The sequence below is a fragment of the Serinus canaria genome, chromosome 20 (genome assembly GCF_022539315.1).
Source record: "Serinus canaria isolate serCan28SL12 chromosome 20, serCan2020, whole genome shotgun sequence".
NCBI lineage: Eukaryota > Metazoa > Chordata > Aves > Passeriformes > Fringillidae > Serinus > Serinus canaria.
The window spans coordinates 6,324,215-6,341,163 of NC_066333.1; the positions used below are offsets into that span (position 1 = coordinate 6,324,215).

At 48.3% G+C, this 16,949-nt stretch overlaps 2 protein-coding genes across 2 annotated transcripts; both read right to left on the minus strand.

Moving 5' to 3' along the window:
• Positions 1-1,585: 1,585 nt before the first annotated feature.
• On the minus strand, positions 1,586-5,781 carry LOC103818805 (thyrotropin-releasing hormone receptor-like). Its single transcript, XM_009093203.1, has 2 exons — positions 5,020-5,781; positions 1,586-1,966 (listed from the first exon to the last, which is right to left on the minus strand). Exons 1-2 carry the CDS (start codon positions 5,779-5,781, stop codon positions 1,586-1,588), a joined length of 1,143 nt encoding a protein of 380 aa, XP_009091451.1.
• A 6,705-nt stretch (positions 5,782-12,486) lies between these two features.
• OCSTAMP (osteoclast stimulatory transmembrane protein) lies at positions 12,487-16,949 on the minus strand. Its single transcript, XM_018917222.3, has 3 exons — positions 16,673-16,949; positions 14,743-15,781; positions 12,487-13,579 (listed from the first exon to the last, which is right to left on the minus strand). The coding sequence occupies exons 1-3, from the start codon at positions 16,714-16,716 to the stop codon at positions 13,166-13,168; spliced, it is 1,497 nt and encodes a 498-aa protein (XP_018772767.3). The 5' UTR covers positions 16,717-16,949; the 3' UTR covers positions 12,487-13,165.

Sequence of the window (16,949 nt, forward strand, 5' to 3'; positions counted from 1 at the left end):
TCCCTCATCCTATATCTAAATAGAAAGGAGCAAAATAAATATCTATATTCTAAATTAAATATCTCTATTCTATATCTAAATATCTATTTCTAAATAAATAGGGGCAACATAGATGGTTTAATAACATGCAATATAATAATCATACATGCAAAACCTCCCTACATACAAAAAAATAGGTCCTGGACAGTTCCAAACACACTGAGGGGACTTGAGGTCTTGTGCTGACTCACCCAGTGAAGCAATTTCCTGTAGATGCAGAATGGTTAATAAACATCTTGTGCCTTGAAAATACCATACACATATTTTCCCGAGTGGATGCAAAATTTTAGTCTCTTTTAACACTATAGTTTGGTGAAACCAGTGTTGACTACTGAGGCTGTTCAAGTAATACTTCACAGTCATTTGAAGTTTATTGGTGGCAGACATTTGTTTTTGTTTGGCAAGAGCCCTAGGGCTTGGCTCATGTGCAATCCTTTTGATTTTACTCATAGTCCAGATAGTCTCTTGCAAGTCTGGGGCAAGTGTCCTTGGACTGGTCTCCTGCATGCTGCAGGGTATGAATATCTACTTTACTTACAAGATGACAACAGCAATAAATATTTGTGTCACTAATCACAAAACACTTAATGGACTTCACAAGTTATTCCCAGGAAATAAGAGATTTTCTTCACCTGCCATAGAAATGCACCTGTAGCTGGGGCAGAGAGAACAGTGCTCTGTGGTAATGACTACACCACACTGGGGCTTACAGGACAAGAGTACAGCTTCCAGCTGAAACAACCAGAGGAATTTGGACAAGAAAGGTAAAGTTATCCTGAAGAAACTCAGTACACAATGTTGGAAGTACTTCTGTTACATTAGGGACCGCTCATTATTAGTTTGTTCGTTATTAGTTTATTCATTGTAGCAAATCCAGCTGGTCTGGGCCTTGGGTTTCTGTGCTACCAGCACTGCAGTGTTTCCAGAAACATGACAGGAGGCTCGTGACACCCAACTTTGGTTATTCCTAATGCAGGGGTCTCCCCCTGGGAGTCCCTTTACAGCCAATGGCCTCGTATCTTGCAGGCATTTATCTCCTCTGTAGGGATGTGTATTCCTCACAGGAGAGCGTTGAGATGAGAGGAGACTCATGAAAGTGCCTAATTGTTCCCTTTAACTTCAGAAGGACTCCAGAGGAGCAGCTTCCATGGGGTGTCTGTGTTACAGGTGTGTCAGTTTGGGTAGGAGACTCACTCTAAAAGAGAGGGGTATCCTTTCCTTGAATGCCCTTCTGTTTCTGGGATTCCTTTCAATGCCCTGGCCCAGCTCAGCACTTGCATGTAACACAAAATGGGGTGGCACTGCTAAATTTAAAAACAGATGCCTTAGAGATGTTAAATATTGACACGTGCCTAACACTTCACCAAACAAGAATAAATCTGCGCTAAGGAAAAGCAAATTAATTTTCTTATAACAATATGTTTTGTTAAATGCCCTGAAGAAATATTGAATGAACCTTGCTGCAACGCCAAAACAATTCCTCTTGGCACTCTCCCAGCACAGTGTGTCCAGCCACACAGCTCCCACTGCCTGCATTGTTTCAGGCTTACAGGATTTGTTTATTCTTCTTTGCAGGTGCAGGGAGCCTGCTCAGATCCTCGTGCTCGGTGAGGTTGTGCTCAGAGCTGTCATGAGAACAATCCTTCACAGCACTGTAGTACACTGGGGTGGTGCACGGGGCAGGGAGCTCTGCACTCTTCTCCTGGCACTTGTACAACTTCCTAAAGGCAGCCCTGAACTTCTGTGACATGAGGTTGTAGATGATGGGGTTGATGGCGCTGTTCAGGTAGATGCACAGGCGGCAGAAGAGGATGAACCAGGTGTTGAGGTACGGAGGGTCCACGAAGGAGTTCACCACCACCAGCGTGCGGTAGGGCAGCCACAGCACGGCGAAGAGGGCCACCACCACAGCCAGCATCTTGGTCACCTTGGGAGGGGGGACATTCAAAAAGAGAAACAGCCAGATGGGGCTAAATCTCCAGCAGAACTTTCCCACCTGGAGCGCTGGTGCAGACAGCTAGTTTCTCTCTCTAAGCATTTAAAAGAAACCATAGGGGCTATTTCCCCCCCAAGCCATGGGGCTATTTCTCACTTTTTTTCTCTCCATTTTAATCAGGGAATAATCTTGCATTAATAAAACCAGAAAATATAGGTTTTCATCTACCATTGAAGAGCCTTTAAATCTCTTTAAAAATAGTATTCACCATTATGGAAATGGGCTAGGATAATCATGGGAATGTCTGTACCAGAAAGCAATCTGAAAATCGTACATAACAGTAAATGAATGGGGAAAATACTTGCCTAAAGGTGAGGACCTCAGTTTTAGGGGTGCCATGGGAAACACTTCATCTCCTTCCCTAGGGTTTCCTGGTTTCCTACACCACCTGTATTGTTCCAGGGAATAGGCTCCTGGTACAGAGCAACCCTGGAAGCAAGGAGACTCTAAGGAATCTTATCTTACTTGTGCCAATATAGGGCTTAGTTAGCTACTTACCATGGGTTACTATAATTTTCAGCACACTAGGGGAGTACTACATAATCATATTAGGAACAAAAAGAAACTGAGAACTCAGAAGTGAGCAGTAACTGCCCTCACCTCAGCATAAGCTTGTTTAGGAAATTGGGGTTTTGCACTGAAACACCAGTCATCCTAGTAATTTCAACAGCTATTTCTGGTAAGTGACAATCTTCCTCAAACAAATTACTGACAAAATACACACATCCCCAAAGAAGAAAATATGACTAAACACTGATGCCACATGCATATCTAGGCAGTGGTGTTTCAAATGTCAGAAGGGGAGTTGTGCAATAGTCCAGTTCTTAGCATGGTCATAAGCACTGGGATCACTAAATATTTAGAGTCTCTCAGCTTTTTACTTCATCAAAAGAAACTATGCTTTTCTGTTATGCCGTGAATAGAAACTGGGAGTCATTGCTTGTGGCAACAAAACTTTTCCTAGAAGAAAAGGACTGTTACCAAGCTGTGGCTGAAATAGAAGGGTTTGCTGTGCGTGTTTTAATGGAAATGTGAGGAAAAAATAAGCTCTCACAGTGATACAGCTGAGGCTGTTGCTGAGACTGAAGTTTGTTTTCTGCCACAGTTTGTTGCCTTTTAGAAAAGATGTGAGAGAAAGTACAAGTGGTGTTTCACAAAGCTGTGTGAAGCCTTTTCTGTCCAGAAAACCACAGAGACATCTCCCCAGCCAGTATCCTCCCTCCTAGCTCCTGCTCCATCATTTTGAGTTGTGCATCCTTTTTTTTAGGAATCCCACTCCCTCTAGTGGTCCCTCTCCGGGAGGAGAAATATGGACTTGGAGGTATTCATTGAAGTGATAAATACAGCAAAGCTCCCACCTTGTCTTGTCCTGCTCAGGATTTAGGTGCTTCTGAAGCCCCAGTGAGAGAACAGCAGCATACCCCAAAAGCATTGGAGCTCTGGGGCTGTGTAGGAGCACAGCCACAGAAAATCTCCCTCAGCCATCCAGGCAGGGGAGAAAATGGGCACCTCTGAGAGAGCCCCTTTAGGACCTTTCCAAGGGAACTCTGGGCATGAAGCCTGGAAGAGCCACTTCCCCTATAAAGAGAGGCCAGAGCAGGAATGCTGATGTGAGTGCCTGTCCTCTGCTCAGGGACACCTCCAGGGCTACACACACACACCAGCTGGAAGCCCTGGAAAACTGCTTTACAGTTTAAAAACTTAGTGCCATCTTTATTCCTTATGATGGCAACACTGTGATGTCAAGCCACTCAGGGGAAGCCTCTGCATGCTAGGATATTTTGGAAGGCAATGACAATCTCCACTAAACTGGTGTAACAGTGAGGAGAGCACAAGATGTTTCCAGGAGCTGGAATGCCTCAGCAGCCACTTGTCCTAATGTTGCTGGGGCACACTGTGCCCCTCCATGGCACAGCATTGCAGGGGGAGCAGCACAGCCCCTCCAGCCCCTCCAGCAGCTGTTCTGGAAGAAGAAATCCATCCACCAGTTGAGAGCCCTTACTGCCAAACACCCTGCCTGAGGCTCCTGCAGCAGCCAGTGGTCATGGGAGAGCAGGCAAATGCTTTTGAAGTCAGAGCTTGCTTTAAAACTTTCAGAAAAAAAAGGAAGGAAAAGCTGGACTGGAAAGATTTAGAAGTTAATGAAGAAACACACGTTCTCTGAGCTTCCCCTCTGTGACCCTGACTTGACCTCTCCTGGGGAATGGAGGTTCCTGTGCAAGGCAGACAACCAGCTATTGAGCTGGAAACAGGACAGGCTAAGTCTACTTTGGGCTAGCTGGAAATCACAAAAGAACTAGTAATTTCAAGGACTCAAGCCAAACTCCCAGATTCAACCCTTTCCTTTAAAAGGAAAGCTGAATGGGCCCTGCCTATTCAGAATGGGACTGTCCCTTGTCTAGGTACTGACCTGTCCAAAGGGATGGGACACGAGGCTGAGATTGTCCACGTGAACAGAGCAGTGAGGACAGAAGGAGGTGGGAGGAGAAGGACGTGGGGAGAAGCGGGCAGCTGAGAGACACGGGAATCACCAAAATGCAAACACACCACTGTGACACCGAGGTGACTTATCCAGCTGGGAGGCTGCAGCCAGGGCTGGGCTCCAAGGGAAGTCACTTCTTCCTTCTCTTTGCTCCTTTAAATCTGAGTTCACCTGCACAGGACACTGTCTGAGAGGTGACCCAGCCCTCTCCTCCTCGGGGAGGCAATCAATAATTAATTAGCCAGCAGAAGTGCCTGCACTTCTGCCTCTCCCCACCTGAAGCCCTGTCCAAGCCCAACCAAAGCAGGGGGAGCCCATCTGTACTGCCAGACCCCAGCTGGGCTTGAGGGGCTCCTTTGCAGCAAACCAACACTCCCCACTCCCTCCACCAAGGCAAACAAAGCACTGTGACACCTCGCCCCCTGCCAGAACGGCCCTCAAAGCCCTGAGCCCGGCAGAGGCGCCTGCAGCCCGGCACGCCCAACCAGCGCGGAGCCCCTACCTGCTTGCGGGAGCTGAGCGCGCCCCTGCTGCCCCGGCAGGAGAGCCGGAGGGAGCTGCCCTGGTGCACGGAGCCCAGGAAGGAATGCTGCGGGGTGCCGGGCAGGGGGCTCACGAAGAGGATGCGGGCAATGAGGCCGTAGAGGACAGTTGCCAGCCCCAGCGGGATGACATAGAAGACGGCAAAATCCAAGAAGTAAATGGGCATGTAAAGGCTTCTGGAGACCCGGTAGCCGCAGATGACCTGCGCCCCGTCCGAGAAGGTGACCTGGGTGGTGTCCACCAGGAAGAACCACATGAGGCAATAGAGGGAGGTGAAGAGCCACAGCGAGGCGATGATGCGCCTGGCGCGGGACACGGTGCACAGGAGCTGCGCCTTGATGGCGTGGCAGATGGCGATGTACCGCTCCACCGTGAAGGCGGCGATGGACCAGGCGGAGATGTTGATGCCCAGGTACTGCAAGTAGGTGATGCAGAGGCAGCCGGCGTAGCCGTACACCCAAGAAGCCACCACTTCGGAGATGTTGGGCAGCCCGGCCGCCAGCAGCACGATGAGGTCGGCCACGGCCAGGCTCACCAGGTAGCAGTTGGTGGGGGTCACCATGTGCTTGGTGCGCAGCACCACCAGTACCACCATGGCGTTGCCCGCGATGCCCACGCCGCAGATGAGCAGCACCAGCAGGATGGTGACCACCTGCAGCTCCAGGGGCTGCCGGGGCATCCTGCCCAGGCTCTGGTTGCCGCTGGCCGAGCCGTTCTCCATCGTGCCTGCAGCCACCGGCGAGTCCCGCGCACCCTGCGGCGGCAGCGGGGAGCCGGGGCTGCCCCCGAGCCCCCTCCCCGCCTTCCCGCCCACCCCGGCTCCTCCCTCCCCTTTTTTTTTTCACGATTCACCCCAGGTCTTGCAGCCGCCCTACTCCTTGCATCCCCCTCCCCTGCAAACTCTCCGCCTGGAGGGGCAGGGAGCGGCTCCCCGGGACCCTCCAGGAGCTCCCGTGAACCAGCCGGGACTGTCCGCACCCCCCAGGCTCCCGGGGCTCTCCAGCACTCCCCTTAGCCGCCGGGACCCTCGGGAAGCAGGAGGCCTCCCCCAGGACAGCCCACAGCCCCCCAGGGCTACCTCGGTGCCCGGGACCTCGCATCTCCTCCCGCCGGCATCCCCGGCTGCGCCCGCCGGGTCCTAGCGCACCGCGGAGCCGGACCGGGAGCGGGAGGAGGAGGAGGAGGAAAGGAGCCCAGGCAGGGGATGGGGTGCAGGTGAGAGATCCCAGGGTGGGGTGGAGCAGAGGCTGAAAGCAGCCCAGCATTGAGTGGGACCTCGGACTGTGGGTGCCTTTGTCCCCAGCCGAGGCTTCACTGTCCCCCAGGGCGAGGGGAGCTGAGGGTGAGGAGTCCTTAATCTTCTTCCTCAGGAGGATGGGAGCAGAGATGCCAGCGAGATGCACAGCCTTTCCCGTTTGCCTTGTGCTGGGGCAGAGGAATGGCACCCCTGAACATGGGGTAGTGACCTCCTCGTGCTGTATTTCCTGTAGCCATCCCTGTTCCAAACAAGCACAGTGTCACCTCTAAGGGAGAAGGTTTAACCAGTCCTGGACTGGGAGATTCCAAATCCTTCCAGCAATGAGGCTGGGATATCTGGTATCTGGTATCCAGTGTCTCCCTGATGGTCAGCAGGAGACACAATTTGCTGCCAGCTGCCTGCTTGCTCCTGACATCTCTGCAATCTGTCAGAAAAGGCATTTTCAAATTGAAAGAGCAATTGTGCTAAGGGGCCCCTAACCTGTGGAGTGGAGGGAAGGACAAGGGGAGAACTCCCTTTTTTATTACATTAGATATCCATTAAAGGCAGAGGTGTGCTGTTAATCCCAGACACCGAGGCACATATCCAAAGTGTGCAGGATCATTCTGATGCTGAGGGATTCAAGTCCAGCATTTCACAGGCAAATTTTTAAACCTGGGCTGTACAAATCGGAGTGGGTAAAATGCCTTTGCCTCAGCCCAAGGAGCAGCACTCTGTCCCCAGGCTTTGACTTGCTGTGGCAAATAGTATTTTCCCCTCTGCTGTGGGAAACCTTATGCTACTCTTTGGCAGACAAAAATCCAGGTAGTTTTTCACTACTTCCCATGATATTTCATTCACCTGTGGGTCAGTTTTAAAGGACAATTGTTCTCTTCTTCTCTTTCCATTTGGTTTCCTTAGGGCTCCACTGGCAGCCTGCAGCAGTTCCTCTGTGTCCCAGCAGCCTCACACCCCTCACACCCTCTATGGCCCCAGGTTTGGGGGGCAAGGCAGCTCCTGTCCCTCACTGCCCTTCTGTGGGAAGGACTGGCACTGTGGGCACCTGTGTTTGCTCACATAAGCCAAGGGATGGTCTATTTTGATGCTCTGGAGTGACTCTTACACAGACAAAATTGCAGCACTTCACCCCACTGCTGCTGTCTCACAGTGATGCTGCAAGTCCTCAGGATGAGGACTGTGTCATAGAACTGTGTGTGGAAGAGGAGGAGGGACAAATCTGGCACAAATGTCCTGAGAGGGGTGTTGGGGCTCATTTGCTTCCTCAAACCCATTCCAGGAATTGGCTTTGTGGGATCAGGAAACAAAATCAAGACAGACTCCTACAAGCACTGGAAAAAGCTTTGTTTTGGTTCAGACCTGGAACACTGTGCAGGATAATTGCTGGTAATTATTTCCCTGGCTGCTTTGCTCTGTGGCACAGACAATCCAGCAGTTATTAGTGCAGATAACAACAGCATTAAAGCACCCCACTGCAGCAGCTCCTCCTGCCTGTTCCTGAGCTGCTCTGTGTCCATCACCAGGCTGGGGCTGGGCTGGGGGGAATGGGTGTCTGCCCAGTGCACTCACTGGGGGATTCTGTTGTCAAAATTGTGAGGTTTGCTGTGATGACTGCTTAATATTCCCTTTACAGACTCCTTCAGTAACTGTGATGTTCAGGATGTGACTGAGGCATGTATTTAAGAGGCTACCCAGCTTGACATTTGCAAAAATATTTTCTTCCAGCTTGACTTAAATGTAAATGTTTTGATGGCCAAAGACATTGACTTTTTTAACCAAAATTCCATGTTTTGTTCTTTTAGCACACATCAGCATTTCCTTCTCTGCTGGTGTCACCTGACACCACCATGCTTTATGAATACTTGCCACCACCCACTCTCTGAAACATCAGCAAAGAGAAATCTTCATTTTCCCGAGGTCCCCAAACTGGAATGGCTGTGTCCCTTGGTGCTGGTAGGACTGTTTTTGGAAAGGGGTGTCTGTGCAGCTCCATGGCCAGGTGAGCAGCACTGTGCCCAGGCTGGGTGCTCAGGCAGCTCAGCACTGCCTTCAGGATGTCCATGAAGTCTTCTTGCAGCTCATCCCTCTCACACAGCCTCACTGGGCAGCTCCCTTAGTCCTATGAACAGAAAAGAACTCTGAGGCTTCATACATTAAATAAACAGAGCTAAAAGAAAGTGATCCTCCTACCTAAATCTGTGAAAAACTTCTTTCCATTCCCTTAGGCTTTATTGCTACAAATATTAAACCCATAAAACTTCTGCTGCTAGAGCTGGGGCAGTGTCCATGTGGTGCCAGTGAATGTGGAGAAGTGCAATTACAGAAACCACAAGTGGTTTTGAGACACTGGTGACAGAGTTTAGGGCCCTAGGAATGGCCAGATTTTGAGTTGTCAGTGATTCCCAATTCTGCCCTCCTGCAGCTCGGCAGGGACCAGGCAGGAAGGTGCTGGTGGCTCTGCTGAGCAGCCTGAGGGCTGACAAGTGCCAATGGAGATGGGGAACGAGCCAGTCTGACAGAAGCAGCAGTTGTTGTTCAATCAGAAAGACAAAGGAGAGAGAAGTTCTGTCAAAATCACCTTCACTGTTTCAAAGTCACAGCCAATAAGTAAATTGCTTTGGAACCTTCTGGGTTATTGCCCTCAGGGATCAAGCAAAAAAGGCAGCTGTCAAGGAATTGAACAGATGCAAAATTGTTCTGCTTCATGAACACAAAAATGTGGAAAAAACCCCCAAACCCTGTTGGTTTCCTACTGGTTTCTGTGAACAGCCCTAGAGGGAGCAGCTGACAGACCTGGGTGGCATCACATCTGTGCCAGCAATGTGGAAGGGAACAGCTTTATGGAAAATGCTGAAGACTGAAGGAATGGCAAACAATTAAGAGGAAGGCAGTGATGTGGATTTCTGTGGGTGAAGCCATTCCAGGCTTGAAGATGAGAATATCTCCAGGCTCTTCTCTCAGATCCCAGCACAGGCAGCATTTCCCTTGTGGCAGTGGGTGCCTGATGCTCCTGGTGGTGCCAGGAGTTCCAACCTCTCATTGTGACATGGAGCCTGAGGAAGAGCTGTCCCAGGGGAATGATTCTTCCCCATGCTCATATGAGGAGAGGGGTCTTTAATTCCAGGTTCAGGGAGCACTGTGGGTCATCTCAGGATCCTCTCTTTCCAGTCTCTCTGGCAGAGTTTCCTCCTGGCTTTTGGGTGCCTTTCTCCCTGGTTTGAATAATCTCTTTTAAAGATCTGTTGCTATTCAATCTGTGATGCACTGTGTCTTGCAAATGCCTTCAGGACACAAAGGAACTGGTGATTTTTCTTCAGCTAATAACTGCAATTTGAGCTTTTAAAGAGAGTCAAGTGAGGCCATTTCACAAACAGGAAAATTATCCCTTTGCCCTTCCCCTGCTTCCTTGCTGTGTTTGCAGCCTGAGACCTCAAGGAAAAAGCCTCTAACTGCCCCAAAATGATCAAACAGATGAAAACAGATATTGCAAAGGAGGGGCTTGGCCAGGGCCAGCCATTCACAAGCCTCTCATTTCTGAGTATAGTTTATTTGTGAACTGTCCCTTTCAATAAGTGCTGGTAGCTGCACCAGGTAGCTCCTGGAAGGGCTGAGCAGCCTGAATAGTAAAAAAAAAAAAAAAAACCAAAAAAACCACAAACAAACAAAAAACAACAACAACAAAAAAAAACCAACAAAAACAAACAAACAAAAAACCCCTAAAACAAACAAACAAACAAAAAACCCAAAAAACCAAAAAAAACACCAAACAAAAAACCTGAAAACCTGCAGGAAGATGCATTGGACTGATTTGGTAAGTCAATGAACCAAAGCACTGGGGATTTATCCAGCTCTGCAGAGGATACCAGAATGGGAAAGGATGATCTGTGCAGGTTTGAGTGAGGCCAAGTGTGCATAGGACACAGTGTATTTTACAAAGCCTTTGAAAACAAACACTGTCATCCCAGGGGATTCCCCCCCTGTGTCACCTGCAGTGCTGCTCTGGGCTAGCTGGGAGCCTGGAAGTGCCCAAAGTGTCCCTTCCCCTCCTACTGAGCCCAACATCCATGGATGGCATCACCTGCACCCCCCATGGCCCCTGCAGGACCTGGGCATCAGGTCAGGGTTCACAACTCTTGCTGTCACCAATAAACTCTGCCACCTGCTCCAGTGTGCTCAATCCTCCAGGAAATCTGCCTGGATAAGCAAAAAGAGAGAAGCAGGTGGAAGCATTGGCTTTCAGGGCAGCACAAAGAAATGGAAGCTCTGGGTGCTCCACTCTTTCTGGAGTCTTGATGTCTGTAAGAGGAAACTGTGGTTTGGGAAGCCAAAGCTGAGCCTTTGCCAGAACCAGCAAGGCTTGGAGGTGTGCTGTGGAAAATGACACATCTTCTGATGTGCTTTTGGGGCACTGTCTGTGACACAGCCCACCTCAATCTCCCATCCCAGTGCTCATCCCAGCATGCAGGGGAGGATGTGCCTGGAGTCAGGAGAGAGACTGGCAGCTCCCAGAACAGTAATCTGGGTGGATGAATGCTGGAGGGGCATCCTGGGGGGATAACAGCCACAATAATGCTGAGGGGAGATAAAAGCTCTTCATGTGATATTATGAAGGAATAAAAACTCTGGCAGAACAATTAGATTGTAATTATGGCTTATTTCATATTCTGTGACATCTGAATGTTAACACCATAACTCTGTAACAACAAGCACTTGGTACAGCACATTCTACACACCTGATGAAGTAGCTTTTTGCTTTTATTAATGTTCAGTAATATTTCCTTTTCTATAATTTGGTGCATGGAAGTATCTCTCCTCCATTGCAATTACAGTGCAAATAATATAGACAGGATAAACAAAATAAAAATGGAGTTTGCTTAAAAATCAGAAAATACTTCTGGAGAAAGGTTTTTGTTTGCTTGCCTGTCTCTGTGGTAGATGCAGATTTGTGGCTATGAATGAGATGTTTCCTAGAGTCTGCACCTCAGTATATTAAGGTCATTCATTCTTGCCTTACAGCCAGCCATAAAAAGAACTTAGCATATATTTTACCTAATATACCTGAGGAAATTGAGTCAGTTCACCTCCATTCCTTCACTAAAATACACAATAAAATTTCAAGGGAATCAGGGGCTTCAGGGGCTTGAAAACAAAGGCAATGAGAGCCCTGATTAGCAGGAGTGAGGGTGTGAGTGTAGAGGGGCTCTGAGGGATGAAAATCTCTCAGCAAATAACGAGACTTGTACATTGGTTCTACTTAATAAAAAATATGTGAATAAATTAACGTTTCCTGCTGGTTAATCTCTTCAGCATTTCACTCTTGCACCATCAAGCAAACCTTGGCAAGGCAGCTCACCCCTCCAGTGGGCAATACAGCTTTATAATGGCAATGTTTTCTATCTTGTCACACCTTTATCTGGCTGAGGAACAATGCCTCTCAGGAGAGCAGAGCAATTTCCAGCAGCTCTGCCTCCTGCCAGTTCTCCTGTTTGGGGAAAAACATTAAATACAGCCCAGTTCAGCACCAGGGACAACATGGCTGATGTCAAAAAGATAAGTCTTCCTGAGGAAAAAGTCCTTTTCAAGTTGTTCTTGTTGGAAGACAACATGCTGCTGGGATGGTTTACTGTCTGAAGGTTTCTCTCCTCCCAGCTATTTGAACTCCCAGCTCCAGATAATTTTAGGTATTCAGTGGAAATCTTTTTGCTTTCACCCATACAATACAGCACAGGGCATTTTCCACAGAAACACCATGACAAAGCCCCCCAGCTGCTGCAGAGGCACAAAGATGCTTGGATTAATCATCAGAACAACAGGGCATTAAAAACTCTGGGGAGATGAATTCACCAGGATTTTGTAAGATAGATGCTTAAAAAATATAATCCAAACATACTTGTTTCAAGTACCTCAGAAGATGAGAAAATTCAGTGCATCTGGCAGCAGCTACCACTTCATTTCTGTCATTTAATCTCATTGAGGTGCATTATGTCAAATAATTACCTTAATGAAGACTTTAATGGAAGAAGGGAGGAAAATAATAGATATGCTTCGAAGAAATGAAGCTGTGACGTTGCTTAGTTTTTAACCTGGCAGGGATTTATCTCCCTCTCCTCTGGCTCCTACAGAGGTGTCCAATCTGCCTCCCTAGGAAAAATAACATATTTCAGATGCTGCCCAAGTGATACATTTATTAATTCAGATACAAGAACATAGTTTCTGAGCTTGAAACAACCCAACTTATAAAACCAAAGAAAAAGAGATTGACACCCAAACTGACCTTTATTGACTGTTCTCATTCTCTTCTGAGGTCCTGCAGCTATTTTATTTATATTTTATTTTGAACAGCCATTTTGAAGAGATTTTGTAAAGCCCTTGTGTACTGATTTCCACCACCCGTGCCCAGGATGAGCCTCTTATGGTGATATTGATTGTGAATTTACATCAGCAGGTTGAAGTGACACTTTCTTTGGTGAATAAACTATCTTCCAAATTTATCCAGTCTACCCAGGTTTCTGTGCACAAAACCTGAAAGAAAAACTCATTGAAAATTAAATTAATCAAGTCAAATGACTTTCCCTTTTTGTTGCCTGAAGGTATAACTTAAGAAAGAAAGGATGTACTTCTTCCAGCACAGATGTGGTGGAGAAGATAAATGAGCTCCTCCCTGACCCCAACTCCCATCTGTTTCTCAGTTAGCCTTGCCTAGTGCTGCAGATATGCAACAGCTGATTCCAGACCTTCTTCTAGATATTAAAATGGAAATGTATCCCATTTTTCTCAATTTTTGAAGTTTGTTTTGGGTTTTTTTGGGTATTTTTTCCCAAGCTCCAAACACTTCCCAAACTCTGGAAAACTAAATGGGTGATCCTGTGGCAGAAGCCTGTGCTGTGATATCAGCCATCCAGCCATCCCCCTGACTTCCCAAAGCACCCTTCAGAGGGTTCTGCTCCCTCCTGTGCCTCCTGGCCAGTCTCCCGTAGAGGTGGAGCACTCTCTCCTCCTCGCAGGCCGGGAAGAAGGAGGCGGCGATGCCGCGGCACAGGCGCCGCGCGAAGGTTTCCAGGAACACGGTGCCGTAGAGGATGCAGAAGAGCAGCCCCACAACGAGCAGCACAGAGGGGTTGGGGGGCCTGGGGGGGCTGATCCTGCAGCGGGCAGAGCTGAAGATCAGGTGGTGGTGGTAGGTCCTGTTGAAGTCCCTGAGCAGTAATGCCTCAGAAGGACGCCAGAAAAGTTTGAATAGAAAGGGCGTGATCCCCATTTCGGCCTGAAAAAAGGAGAGATGAAATGTAAATGGGATGTGAGGAAACCAAAATCAACTGGTTACAACAGAAACATCCACCTGGGAGTGTGGGATCACTGTTAGAGCACTAAGAGAAGAGATACAGGCTAGATTTAAGGAGGAAGTTTTTCACAGAAAGAGTGATCAAATACTGGAATCATCTGCCCAGGGAGGTGGTGGAGTCACCATCCCTGGATGTGTTCAAAAAGAGACTGGATGTGGCACTTAGTGCCATGACCTAGTTGAGCTGTTAGAACATGGGTTGGACTCAATGATCTTAAAGGTCCCTTCCAACCTAGAAATTCTGTGATTCTGTGATTCTGTGTGACACTGAAGGGTGTGATCACTTCAGTGCAATGTGTCAGTACTGAGCACTGGGCAGGGTGAGAGCCAGTCCTGCCTGTCATCTTCATCCACTGGAACAGACATCATAACATCTATGAGATTTGTGCTGAAAGACAACATCCAGACCATGGTGTTAGTGGCTGAATATCTGAATATTAGGGGCTTTTTCTAAGGCCTGACTGTTTTCCTGTAAATCCATCATAAGTAGGTATCTGCAGTAAGGATCCTGGGCTGGGGAAGGAGGCAGGCTGTGTGGCAGAAGAGGGAAGTTAAAACACCAAGCCAAAGAATATGGAATTAGAAACTGGGGAGGTTTGTGGAAAGGATTGCAGAGGGCAAAAGCAAAGCCAGCAAGCAGGGATTTCTATTGAGGAAACAGCCCATGCAATAGGATGAGGAGACATTCGCAGTGTTCATCAGCTGCACCCACTCTGCAGTGAGGGGAGAGTGTCCAAGGGACTCCCATTCCTCCACCTGGCTTAGGGAAGTGGCCTGGAGACACAGGGACATCTGACTGCCTGGTCTAGCAGGGTCTTTGCAGCATGAGGCACTATTTGCACCCCTCCAAGCTCCCAAGGGGCTCAGGGGCTCTAACTTGGAGAGTGTGTCTGCTATTTGATGCACTGGGAGGAGCAGCTGAGGTTGTGCCACTGCCTCCTTCCCCAAAGCCTGTTGCTCACCCTGCTGTGCTGGGGAGGGAAGTCAGGATTGTGTAAATAAGAGTACAAAGACTGCAATCCCCACCACCACTCTCCTGAAGTGACACAGGGTCCCCCCACAGGGTAGGACACCCCAGCACTCACCTTGTATTTGATGCTGAGAGTGACGGGCACTGCAGAGAACTGAGCTGCCTTTCTCACTGCTGTGTCTGCCACGCTGAAGGCAAAGTGGTCCATGGCCACCAGCACCAACATCAGCATCAGGGCCACGGTGACCAGCATGGCCTGCAGGAGGCACAGCACCACTTCTTCCCTGGACAGCTTCAAGCCTGTTGGTCGGATGAGTTTTTTGGATGATCCCACCAGAAGATGAGCTGCTCTTCTGTCCACGGCTAAACGTTCCAGCTTCTTGGTGATGTAAAAATTGTCAAAGCGAAGGTTGGTGAGATAATTTTTCAAATACCAGGTGGACTCAAAACAGAGATAGAGCATGAAGAATCCAGCAGCCAGTCTGTTGGCTACTCGTACAGAGTCTTTGACCAGTACCTCAACAGACAAGAACTCTCTGCTAATTTTCTCACCAGCAAGGTGCATTTTTTGGTAAATCAAGGAGCTGTTCTGAAACAATGAAAAACGAAAATGTCCATTCATAGGCTTATAAATGGAATGAGTGGCTTCTTGGATTGCCTCCCCAAACTCCCAGGAAACTTTCTCTAGCAGGGCAGTTGAGTTCAGAAGGCTGTCAGAGGAATTCTTGCAGATGCACTGAATAACCTGCAGTATGGTTTTAATGTTGCTTATGATGTTGGGCGTTATGTTCACCACTGCAATCATGATGCAGGTGGAGAAGAGAAGCTTCCGGCCCTGCTTGGTGCCTAAGGTGGGCATGATCATGCTGAAGACACAACGGGCAGGATGCACCAAAAAGAGAGTCAGGAGAAGGAGCAGGCTGAAGGAGATGGCCATGGCAACGGAGAGGTGCCAGGAGTACTCCAGGGAAGCAAACATCCAGTTGTAAAAGAGGCTCCCTATCACTGCTGTAATGCAGGAACACTGCAGAAACAAGGTCCATAGCTCTCTGCCATCTGCTGGGACAGGTTTGGAGTAAATCCACCACAGGTCTGCCATAGTTCTGTGCACCTTTGGGAGCAGAAAGTCTTCACAGTAAACACGAGCTCTTATCCTGGAAAAACAAGTACCTGTGTGTTAGCAGAGGAAGTTCATAAACACTGATTAGGGGGCTTTCTTGAGATGATCATTTATGGGCTTTTATACTGTCCTCCTCTGGGTGCCTCTGGTCACACCCTCCTCTACTTCCCTGCTAACTTCCCTGAGGGGCTGAGGCTGAGATGTCCCCTGGAAGCAGCAGGACAGGGAAGTTAAAGGCATTTATTGAAAAATAAATACTAAGTATGATGCAACTGTTCCTCTATTGATGCAAGCACAGGAAAACATTGTGTTATTCTATAAAAACCATAATAGACTCATTCTGAGGGGTCATCCCATCAGCAGTAGTTGAGGCTTTAATGCTTATTTAGAGGATGTTGGAGGGAGAAAGAGGAGGCTACTGGCTTCTGTGGAAATTTTTAGACCAGTTCTGTATTTCAGAGGTTTTACATGGACAAGAGGCAGTTGAGGAGTGCTCTCCCTGCCTCTTAAGAGGAGGCCAGACACAAATCTACATGTTTAAGGGTGACAGACAGAGAAAACAGTTTCACACTGAAGCTGCAGTGCCAGAGAAAGTCTCCAAGGACAAGAATTTGGCCACTACAGACAGGATGAAATGTCCCATAAAGCTATTCAAAAGTCTAATGGAAACAAACATTTGGGAAAGAATATAATTTCTCAGGCCTCACATCTGGAGTGACTCTCCAGAAACCAGAAAACCTGGAGGGAAGAAGAGCCTGTCCTGAGGGTTAAACCCAGGCAGGCAATCCCTGTCTCCCACTGCTGGACAGCAGCCTCAGCTATTTGAGGGACAATTTTAACTAGGAAAGGGGGGTTTCTGTGAAAAAGCCATACAATTGCTACCAAGACAGAGAGAAAGAGAGGGAATAAAGCTGAATCTACATACCCAGTGGCAGTGAAGTGCCCTAGTCTTGCCTGAAAACTCTCCATGTTCCAGTGCCTTGCTGCTCTGAGAGAGGATCCCGATGTGGCTGTTGGGAGAGGCAGCGCAGGAAACCAAGGCAGCACCAGAGAACCAGGACTCAAAACCCAGGATGTTTTAAGGCAATTCAGACCAGCAACACTGGCAATCCCTGAAGTGTGAAAATCCTGGTGAGAGAAGCCCAGGGAATAACAGCACTACAGAACAGTGCCAGGATGCACAGCACTGCTTGGGCTTCACA